The sequence below is a fragment of the Periplaneta americana genome, chromosome 10 (assembly GCF_040183065.1).
Source record: "Periplaneta americana isolate PAMFEO1 chromosome 10, P.americana_PAMFEO1_priV1, whole genome shotgun sequence".
Taxonomy (NCBI): Eukaryota; Metazoa; Arthropoda; class Insecta; order Blattodea; family Blattidae; genus Periplaneta; species Periplaneta americana.
Genome location: NC_091126.1, coordinates 118,641,828 through 118,653,839, shown reverse-complemented (window position 1 = coordinate 118,653,839; position 12,012 = coordinate 118,641,828). Strand labels below are relative to the sequence as shown.

General features: G+C 35.1%; 1 protein-coding gene across 6 annotated transcripts in view; it reads left to right on the top strand.

Annotated features, from left to right (window-relative positions):
- The window catches only part of LOC138707980 (F-box/LRR-repeat protein 2-like), a 1,260,080-nt gene that overhangs the window by 1,198,590 nt on the left and 49,478 nt on the right, over positions 1-12,012 (top strand). For 5 of the 6 annotated variants that reach the window (XM_069838065.1, XM_069838066.1, XM_069838063.1 and 2 more), the window contains one exon: positions 6,737-6,984. The exons of the other annotated variant lie outside the window; for it this stretch is intronic. In XM_069838065.1, coding sequence (XP_069694166.1) covers positions 6,737-6,984 — 248 coding nt within the window. The remainder of the gene's footprint in view (positions 1-6,736; positions 6,985-12,012) is intronic. 6 annotated transcript variants of the gene reach the window in all.

Genomic DNA, 12,012 nt, shown 5'->3' with positions numbered 1-12,012 from the left:
AAGGTATAGCCAGGTTAAAATTAAAAATGTTAGTAAAAATAAAATGATGTCCCTGTATTACATCTAAATACCGTCTAGTATGTTCTTTCCGTTAAAAAAAAATGCATATGACTCGGTTAAGAGAGAAGTTTATATGATATTATTTATTGAATTGGTATTCCCAAGAAACTAGTTCGATTAATTAAAATGTGTCCCAGTGAAACGTACAGCAGAGTCCGTATAGGTCAGTTTCTGTCAGATGCGTTTCCAATTCACTGTGGGCTAAAGCAAGGAGATGCACTATTATCTTTACTTTTTAACTTTGCTTTAGAGTATGCCATTAAGAAAGTCCAGGATAACAGAGAGGGTTTGGAATTGAACGGGTTACATCAGCTGCTTGTCTATGCAGTTGACGTGAATATGTTAGGGAAAACACGGGAATTTTACTTGAAGCAAGTAAGGAGAGAGGTTTGGAAGTAAATCCTGAAAAGACAAAGTATATGATTATATCTCGTGAAGAGAATATTGTACGAAATGGAAATATAAAAATTGGAAATTTATCTTTTGGAGAGGTGGAAAAATTCAAATACCTGGGAGTAACAGTAACAAATATAAATGATACTCGGGAGGAAATTAAACACAGAATAAATATAGGAAATGCTTGTTATTATTCGGTTGAGAAGCATTTATCATCCAGTCTGCTGTCAAAAAATGTGAAAGTTTAGAATTTATAAAAGTTATATTACCGGTTGTTACTTATGGTTGTGAAACTTGGTCTCTCACTTTGAGAGAGGAACATAGGTTAAGGGTGTTTGAGAATAAGTTGCTTAGGAAAATATTTGAGGCTAAGAGGGATTAAGTTATAGGAGAATGGAGAAAGTTACAAAACACAGAACTGCACGCAATGTATTCTTCACCTGACATAGTTAGGAACATTAAATCCAGACTTTTGAAATGGGCAGGGCATGTAGCGCGTATGGGCGAATCCAGAAATGCATATAGAGGGTTAGTCGGGAGGCCAGAGGGAAAAAATAACCTTTGGGGAGGCCGAGAAGTAGAAGGGAGAATAATATTAAAATGGATCTGAGGGAGGTGGGATATGACTGACGACAGAGACTGTATTAATCTTGCGCAGGATAGGGACCAATGGCGGGCTTATATGAGGGTGGCAATGAACCTCCGGGTTCCTTAAAAGCCAGTAAGTGAGTAAGTAAGTACGTTCTGTTTGCTGTGTGCTGACAAGCAAACATTCTCATGTGGGCAGATAAAAAATTTAAATTTTTTTCTTCCAGTATGTTAATAATGTCAAAACAAGTGCTTACACACATTTTGGCCACTCGACCGCAATTAGGAGGCCATCCAGAAAGTAATTTTTCCTGCCGCCATTTATAGAAATAAAACACAATTTCAGGGAAAGATTTATTAGAACAGATACAGCAATTGAAGCGGTGGGCCGAATAACGGACTATGTTACAAATTTTCAAAATGGAGTTTTTAATGGAATAATGCTCTGTATAGTCTTACACAGCTTTCACAAAAATTGTTTTTCAATATATGTATCAGAGATGCTTGTACACGAGTTACAACCATGAATTTCTAGGTTGGAACAATGGTCTATGTCACTAGTCACTTCTAACGTAATAAGTTTTTTACATCGTATCGGGAGTTACTGTACGGGAGTTTGTTCTCTTTACGAATACTTGGTGCTTGAAACTGTGTGTCAAATTTCTGTTAATCTATTACATAAAATGGACAACTGCAAGACATTGACGATTTCTGCAGCAGATATTGACCGGCTAAATAAATCTAAAATGAAAATGGAGCCAGACAAATTAATATTAAGTGGAAAGATGCGTCACAAAAGTTAATGATGGGTAGTGGTCTTGAGTATACAACAAGGAAGACGAAGTCGCAAGTTAGTGTGAAAGATCCTCCAAGTAATGTAAGTTCCTGTCTTATTTTTGCAGTATGTTGTTAGTTGTATTTTAATTTACACATTACCTAGTGTTAGTTGGTCTATGTTGTGTTTTGCCATTATAGTTTATCTTAGAATTTTTATCAAGGTATTTCGTTTCTGGAACAGATTCGTGAAAATTCTTGTAAGGAGATGTGCTCACAGCTTTCTCTAGATGTCAGAAAGTAGTTGTTCAAAATATATTACTCTCTTGAGTCAGCAATTAAAACCTATGATTGTTATTGTCTTCATTATTAATACAATTTATACTTAACAGATAAGCCATCTGTTGGGATAGATACTGAATATTCGAGACAGGGGACAAATCCTTCCCCCATCAATTTCTCAACTGCAACATTTAATTTTCTTTATTCAATTGTTATTGTTACAACTTCCATTAATTTATTGGTGTCACTATATCTCAATACTGCAGCTATTTTCTAATAATAGTGCTATTATTTGATCAATATTGTATGTTTATTCATAATATTATATTGAGTGTAACTTTAATCTATTATCTACATGGTATTAATTCATATTAATATATAACATGTAAAAATAAATGTCATAAACATTTTGTTCATAATTTAACCTTTTCATTGATATTGTACATTTTCATAATATTCTGATTGTATATTTGAGTTGCCCAATTTCAAAATTCACTAACTCCAAAATTGTCAAAAATGAGATATCAATTTCATCTTGATCCTTACTTTCTCCCCTAAAAGAAGATGTAAAATTTGTGTACCAGAACTCATTAATTCCCTGTCAAATCATATATTTAAAAATGGTCACTGCAACGAAACTATCCAAATTCACAGTCTCTATTGTTCCAAAACTAACTAATTCGCTGGATACTCAGTTGTTGTTCCTAACCTCTCCAACTCCATTACAATTGCCACCAATAAGAACATAATGACCACAAAACTAAGTAACTCCCTTCCAGTGCACATTTCTGCTTTGAAATACACTTACTATATGGTATACTTAATGCACCGGAGAACCTACTAAAGAATTGAGAGGAGGAGACCATCGTTCAAAAACAATGGAAGATAAAATGATGCATGTCAAAAATTTCATCGAGTCTATAAAGTCCGTTGATTCACATTGTTGCCGAGGATAATCTAAACGGAAATATCTACCCAGCCACTTCTCAATAACACATATTTGTAAAACTTAGAATAACAGTGTTGAACCTGCAGAATTAAAAGTGAAATATGAATATTTTAGAAAAGTATTCGTTGAGAATTATTATGTTGGCTTTAGGTCTCCAGCAACAGACCAATGTTCTACATGCATGGAATTGAAGAAAAATGAAGACAGCAGTAGACCCACAAGAAAAAATTTCACTGTGAGTGAATTTTGAAATTCATAAGCAGAGATCAGAAACATTCTTTGAACTATTGAGAGAAGACAGTCACAATGTCATTACGTATTTTTTGACTGCCTAAAGAATCTAATCTTTCCAAAGATGACAACTCAATCTGCCTATTTCCTGAGACAGTTTTATATAAACAACTTCACAATGTGTTTGGGATCTTCGTACTTTCAACTGACAACTGAAAACACATTTATATATGCGTGGACAGAAATGGAAGGTCAAAAAGAATTCAGAGAAATTGCTTCATGTATACGTCACAGATTGTCAAACACAGTCTACTCAGACAATGTTGACACCACATCAGGTTATTTCTAGATGGTGCAGGTGGGCAGAACAAAAACACCATCGTAATCACTGCATTGTTGAACTGGTTACTGACAGAAGCACCAAAAAATATAAAAACTATTCTGTTGCACTTCCCTGTGCCTGGGCACTCCTACATACCCCCCCCCCATAGGGTATTCGGTGTGATCGAAAGAAAGGTGCGTAAAATTGAAAACTCATTCACCCCAATGAATACATCGAAATCTTCACGGACTCCGGCACTGTCACGAGAGTAAGGCTGGATTTTGAAGTCCATGTCAGGAAGACAGCAACAGAGATGGTAGTAAAGAAGCCCAACAACTGGCTTTTCCAGTTTTTTTCCATGTAAAAGGTCAATACTCCAAAGAGGAAGAAATAATGTTGGTTTGGTGCAAGGGAGGTGGCATACACAATAGATTGGGGCGTTTCTCGTTCAATAACCAAGAAGGACCAAAGAGTAGGAAATCTGTATCCACGGACAGAAGTAAATTCTGTTCCTCTAAATTCAAATAAAGTGAAGGATGTTAAAAAGCTACTAGAGAAGCACAACTGGGACCAGTGGATGATGCTTAATTCACTCAGATACTATGTAAATCTCTTCCACATGAATTCTCAGGATGTTGGTGCTCCATCTGATGATGCTGATGATAATGTCCTTGACATGGAAAATGATGAGGACGAACCTATGGGAGAGGATGTTTTGATTGTTGAAGGTGATTATGCTATGTAAAACTTAGGTCATAAATTCGGTAAATACAAGTGCATAAAAATATAAGCAACACCTTTGTTTTATTTGATACTTAATCTCTACACTATTTCTAACTATTTTTCCATACATGCTTTCAATAAATACGTCTGCAAAGTTTGATTCTGAGACGCAACTTTTAAAAATAATTTTGCAACAAAATTATCTGAATCCCCAATAACCTCTTCCAAAACTCACCAAATCCTCATTCCTGTTCCAGAACACTCCAAATCCATATTTTATCTTTATTTTCTCAGTTTGTATTAAATATTGATCTACAATGCTTGTGGAAACTCAATGTTATCATATTCTGGACGTATTAACACAAAAGCTGAAACTCAAAATTCCATATTCTAAGCACAACAGTTTTTTGCTCCTCCTGAAGAATTTACACTTTGTAAGTTGGTGAGTTTTGGAAATGAGCAGCTCATTTGATTGTATAAAACTATTTAAAATTGTCTGTATTCCGCAGTAGTAATTCTGTGGAGTTAAAAACATTACAAACTTCTATGACTTTCAATAACATACAATAATATACTTTGCTTAGTGTACAAAACATATTAATGGAATAACAGTCTATGTTGCCCATCTGATAATAAATTTATGAGCGGGATTACGATGTAACATTTTTGTTCCCCCTGGACAGTTAGCGGATTGTAACATAGACCGTTATTTGGCCCAACACTTCAATTGTTGCACTATTTTTCAAAATATTCCCCATCAGAATTGAGATATTTGTCATATCGTGAGATCAACAGAGAGGTGCAAATGGCTATCACACACTGGTTCTGATCTCCGGGGGCACACTTCTATACCACATGGATACAAAAATTGATCCCATGATATGGCAAATGTCTCAATACCATTGGGAAATATGTTGAAAAATAGCGCAACAATTGCTGTATCTGTTTCAAATAAATATTTCCATAAAATTGTGCTTTCTTTCTGCAAACAGCCTCAGGGGAAATCATTTTCTGGACGGCCTCGTAATTGCAGTCGAGTGTCCAAAATTTGAAATTTCTGTAACCACTTGTTTTGACATTATTATCATGGTGGAAGAAAAAAATTAACTTTTTTATCTGGCCCCATAAGAATGTCTGCTTCTCAGTTACTGAGGAGGCAATTGAGATCGAGTCATTGCAGACCCAGTGGAGTGGGTCGTGCAGCTGTTACAGTAGGCTGTGACTAGGCACCGTGGAGAAATGAGTGGAAAGGGACTGATGATCGCAGGTGTTTCGTGGAGATTGGTCAGGGACCATGGAACGGCTGAGGTGAGCTCTCATCTATGGTGGAATGGGTCATGCAGCTGTTATGGTGGGCTGCGTCCAGACAGAGCAGAGAGATCAGTGGAGAGCAACCGATAATAGCAAGGTGTTCCGTGAAGAGTAGTCAGAGACTGTGGAGCGGCCGAGGCGAATGATCTATCATCGTGGAGTGGTCTTGCATGGATTATGTGCTTTGTGATGGCTTAGCGCAGAGCCACAAGACCATTTGATGGGATTCCAGAGTGCCCATGGTGAATTTGTAGGAAATGTATTATTATGGGTATACAGAATTCTAGCTTCTCCAAATTATATGACTATGGTTTTGTGTGCTATGGATTAGTTTTTTTTTTTTTGCTCTGTGTGTGTGTGCGAGCGTGCTTTTTATCTTTATTTTTGTAGTCCGATTCTGTTAAATTAATTATAAATCGTTAGTTTATTCTACTTGTCCATTTGTCTCTCAGTATTAATTAAAAAATTTTCTTACATGCTCGCAAATTTTCACCAATTATCCTGCATCTAATTTACTACAACACTATTAAGCAGAAATCTTACATTTCTGTTTTTAAATTATTTATTACATTTCGCTAAGTTATGTTTTATTTGTGCCTGTATTAGTCACATTGCATTCAATTTGGTGTGATACAATGGCATTCATACTGCTATGAGTATTATGACCAAGAATTTTCGCATTATAATTTATTTCATAAATCTTGAGGCAGTTTTTTCTCAACTTTATAAGTTCCTATAACATAGTATAAGATTACTTTCTCACAGTTTAACACAGACACGTCCACAAGCTACATGTTTAACAATATTGGCAAGAAGAGGGCATTGGCATTTCCAAAAGTTTTACAAAAAGTCTGCTAGTGATATGTTTTCCCTTCCCCTTGTAGACAAGGAATAACTCATGTACTGTAATCATATACCGTAATCCTGATATGCTTCTGGGCGAAATAAGATTTCTCTTGTAATTAATAAATAATCTGTAAGTAAATAATTTAAAATATATGATGTGAGTTTAGTGTTTCTTTTTTATCCGACTCCCAACGCCACGAATTAATGACATCGAATATTTGTATGTTAATTTTTGAAACCATACTTCTTTCCAGGAATAGGGCAGGCATGTCCTGTACTGAGGAATCTTGCCTTCTCGAGTATAGCGCAGTATGAACCTATAGGTCGTCCATGTCCAGAATGGTTCAACCACCTGAAGGCCCTTGAGCTGTGGTCGGACCCACATGCAGACCTCAGCCCATACATGATTCGGCAACTTCTTCTCTTCTGTCCAAACATGACAAACATGTTATTCAAAGGATGTGAAGTACTCAATGATAAACTAATGGCGGAAATATGGCAGGTATGTATGAATTACCATGAGAGGCATTCAGGAGATAGGAAAATTTTTATGATCAAATAACAACACAGTTCATTGTGAGCGCCTTTGATGCCATTGCAAATGTAATACCGTATTTCTTCTACTTAGGTTCAACAGCCTTATTTAGGCCAAGACCGCCCCAATAATTTTCCTCCCCTGACTCCTATCCTGTGCTTTTCTTTTGCATTGGTAATAACAGATTTAGTATGTCAGTACTTGCTTCCTTAAAATTTTCTGTATCATTCATTCACTCATAGTGTTCTGCCCAAGGGCAGGTTTTTCACTCCAAACCCGGCATTCTCCAGTCTTTCATATTTTCTGCCTTCCTCTTAGTCTCTGCATATGATCCATATATCTTAATCTCGTTTATCATCTGATATCTTCTTCTGCCCTGAACTCTTCTCCTGTTCACCATTTCTCCCAGTGCATCTTTCAGAAGGCAGTTTCTTCTCAACCAGTAACCCAGCCAATTTCTTTTCGTTTCTTATTCTGTCCGTCTATTTCACATGCTTCATCTTTCTTCATATCCACATTTCAAATGCTTCTACTGTGGAAAGATTCATCATGCCATGTTTGCAGTTTTTCTTGGAAAAGGTAAATACTGTAACTTCCCATTGCTTTCCACACACCACGCCTCTTTCATATCTTAAGAAATCCTAGAGGACCCCAGCGTGGAGATGAGGAAAGTGGATTTGACTTATTAGGCCCACCAGACTTCACCGAAAGGTTAAATATCAGTTCCATCATGGTTCTTGATCCAATGAGAGACCGGAAAATCCCAATTAGTCTTTACCTCCCTTTCTCTATCAAGTTTTATTTTTCTGCATGTTATTTTTTATTTACTTTTGTATGCATAGAATAGGCCTCTATTGTAATTGTACAAAAAGTTTATTTTTGTAAGTTATCCCAGCATTGGTTGCTTCACAGTGTCACGCGATTGGCCACCAGTGAGATTTTTTCTCATAATGGTGCATCTCCTGGAACAATTTATTGTAACTTCTGAATACTTACACCAGTAGAGTAAAACAATATTCTTTACATTCTCTAACCTTTAATTTGGTATACAAGTGTCGTATTGGCGTGCCTGGGTAAAACCCAGGGAGGGAAGGGGATCGTATCTTTCAGGATTTTTGGTTGCCTTTCACAATAGTACTAAATAAAGAAGCCATCATAAACATAACAATTTAATAAAAAACAAGAAAGTAGAGAGAGAAAGGATAACACAGATGTACAAGTTAAGAAGTATAACCTAAGAATATCCCCAGAAACGTGGATATAGATTATATTTAATATTGACTCTAATATCTGATAACAGTATAAATTAGCGAAGAAGGGAAAGAGAGAAAATTAATAACTAAAGTAGAATAGGGTGTAAAGAATAATAATATATCACAAAGGTAATTAAACACCCATAAAGAATACAGTCCCCCGTAGCACACGGGCTCTGATAAATCCAATAAAGTTCTACGCTTCAACCTTTAGCTGAGTTGAGATTCAGATCCATGCAGAATACGCCATCGCGAACTCACAAACTATCTCCATTAAATGAAATGTTACAATTCAGAAAACAATAAATTACATTCATTTTACTTGTGAATTATGAAGATTTCCTTCGCACTTCCTTCACAGAGAAACCATTGATGGCATCAAAGTCGATCTGACGAAGCACATCAGACTCGATGCATAGAAATATATTCAAACTTATTCATTGTTGAAACAAAATTGATTTGTGAAAGGCAAGCTGTGGTTTATTTATTTGGTGGTATAAACGAGTATTTCTTACTTCGATAGGAAGTATAAAGTAAATTGAAAAATAAACTCGAATTCTGCGGAATAAACATTTCATATCGAATTATATCGTCTCTTTACGGCCATAAGGTCGTATGTTCATATTTATAAATTTTTAGGAATCAATTAAAAGATCAAATAGCTGTGAAGAATCTAATTTTTATTCCATGTCTTGAAATTTCTGCCAATTGTTACTTAATTGGGTACAATTGTATTGCCATTTCAACTGATGTCACAGAACTGTTCTCGTAAAAAATAAATGAGATACGACCTTTTGGCGCAAACATTGCTTATCTTTTTGGACATATGACACTCACATTCTTACCAAAAACTATTATTTTAGCTCACAAAATGTCTTTTTATTGAGAAAATAGGTTTGCATTATAATGAGGAATGCCATGATAATTAATTATAAGCAACATAACTATTATAACTAGAAGGTATATTAGAAGAAAGTTGTTGCCTATCTTTTCGCATGAAGTTTTTACTCATAGTCACTCATTCTCTAAGTCTGGTTCTGGCAATTCGTCGATCTTCTTGGTTCCTTTCAGTTTCAAATGATAGACTCTTGGTATTACATCATCAGTACAAAGCTTTAACAATTCCTTCAACTTAGCTGTGGTTATTGCAAGTGAAGCCTTGTACTTCTGATGCACTTCTACGTGTTTGTATGGACGTCCTCGTTGTTTGACGGCAGATGATGGTAATGTTAAAAATTCATCATCAGGATGACTTGTCTTTACTTTCATTACATCTGTGTCATTTTTATTCACCTGTATGACCTTAATATCCATCCACGAAATGGGTACACCAGTCTAAGTACTAGATAAATAGTCACTTGTAACGGATTGTCGTAGCTGCTTTAAATCCAGAAAATCTTCATGAGATAAAACATCTACGGTATAAGGAAGTATGATAAAAGAAGACTTGATGATGGTAGCTCATTCTGGTGGTGTGTACACAGGTACATCCTTTTTTGCTCGTACGATTGCTGAATACATCGCATCAACATCCATATCTCTGTGGCCTGTCTCAAGAAATTTGTTCAATTATTTCAAATTTAGTTGTCCTCACCAAGTGCAAAAGGAGACTTGCAATGAAAATTTAAGCATGAAAATGCAATGATTTAGTTGTGTAATTATTTCCAATTCTATACCTAGTATTACTAATTACTGCGATGTATAAACAAATGAATTAATGTTACCAGTTACGATTTTTCTGCCACAGGAATCCGAAAATAATTATACGGAGGTAATATCTGCCGGCATATTGTCTAAATGCTTCTTCAAACAGGTGCCAATTTTATCTGAACCACGTTTACCATATTTCTCAGACCATAAGTAACAGCTTCAGTTTTTAGTTTTTTTGATCATAAATGGTGAGATTATAAGTACAAAATTTGTTTGTGTAATACAGAGTTGAGACCTGAGAACACGGAGTACAGAGCACAGATTGCAGGCCAAACGTGAAACTCTTGAAGTCATTGATGTTCTTCACTTTCTCTTTCTCTCTTCTTGCATCATATTTGTTATTAATAATGTGTCTTTGATATTCAATTCCAAAAGCGGCTTTTTCTTCTGGAGTCATGTTCTTATACTGTATTTATCACATATTCTGCAGAGATCGTTTTTTGGACGATGAAAACGCAAGTTGAACTCTGAGGTGAATTCTACTGTACATATTCTCTTTTACAGGTGTAACTCTTTTCTCTACACTCCATGTCTTATATAGCCTGTAAATTTTTTTGATATTCAAGTCGGCATTGAGGAACTGCTCTGTAGACGACTTTCGGCAATAGTGGCTCTCTACTTAAGGAAATAAATTAATGTGCTCTCTAACACTTTCAGCAGCTTAATCATTTGTTTTATTTCCAGGGATATGATGACCAAATGGATTTTCTGTTATAAATGAAGCTTCCTTCTTCGGAGTAATTACTGTTTTCTCACTAATATTCAGAGTGCCCAAAAAGAATTTCTTGCATGCATGTATGCATGCATACATACATACATACATACATACATGCATACATACATACATACATACATACATACATACACACATACATACACACATACATATAAACATACATACACACATACATTACATACATACATACATACACACATACACATACATTACATACGTACATACATACATTACATGCATACAATACATACATACGTACATACACACATACATACATACATACATACATACATACATACATACATACATACATACATACATACATACATACATACATACATACATACATACATACATACATACATGCATACATAATGAAAAGAAATAAGTTAAACATGGCATTTATTAATTCTATAATACTCTCCACAAACAAAATTTTATGTACTCACTTTTATGTTATTTAGTTTATACTCGTATGTTGTTTGTCGCCTAAAGCTATCAGTCCCACTAGAACGCCGTTGTTTCACAATATTTTTGGTCAAATATTGACATAGGAAGTCACGCTTCCTTTCATAGCATCCAATTTCCCAATATGAGTAAAAAATTTCCTTTCGTTGATAGTCAGTAATTTTTCCATGCACTTAGCTCTGTGTGTGCAACCAATATCTTTCATTCTCCTTTGGAGAACGACCTTACCAGATGCTGAAATATATTGCTGACTCACATTTCTTAATATTTTCCTTTGATTTTATTTTCCAAGATGAGGGATCAGCCTTTCTTTTGCGTGTTCTTTTTTGTTCCTTTCTTGAGATTCAGTAGGTTGAAATACCTCTTCAGTAGTGTCAGGAGATAACAACAAGCTAGTACTAACAGAATCTGAATCATTTGCTGGAAAAATATTAATCTTTATTGAAATCAAATTAAAAATGTTTTATGTAATGTGGCATTTTAGTCATATCAGTGCAAGAAAAAATCCGTAAAATATGAATGTTATATTTTTTTCTGGATCATATTCTGAAGAAGACTCCCCAAAATCGGTTATATCTTCAGGATCTTTGTCATCCTGGTAATCATCATTCTTGATATGTGAAACTGTTTTAAACCTTCTTGGTCGCAAATTTGTGTCCACTCTTCCTAATATAGTTGGTATTTGTGTTCCAATTCAAAAACATCAGATGTACATTCTGTGTCTCTGAAGAAAAAATAATGTAATGAAAATTAAGCACTTCACTTACCTACTGGTACGTATTCAAAACGTGATTGATAAATGAATATAAAAGTATTTTATGCGTAGTT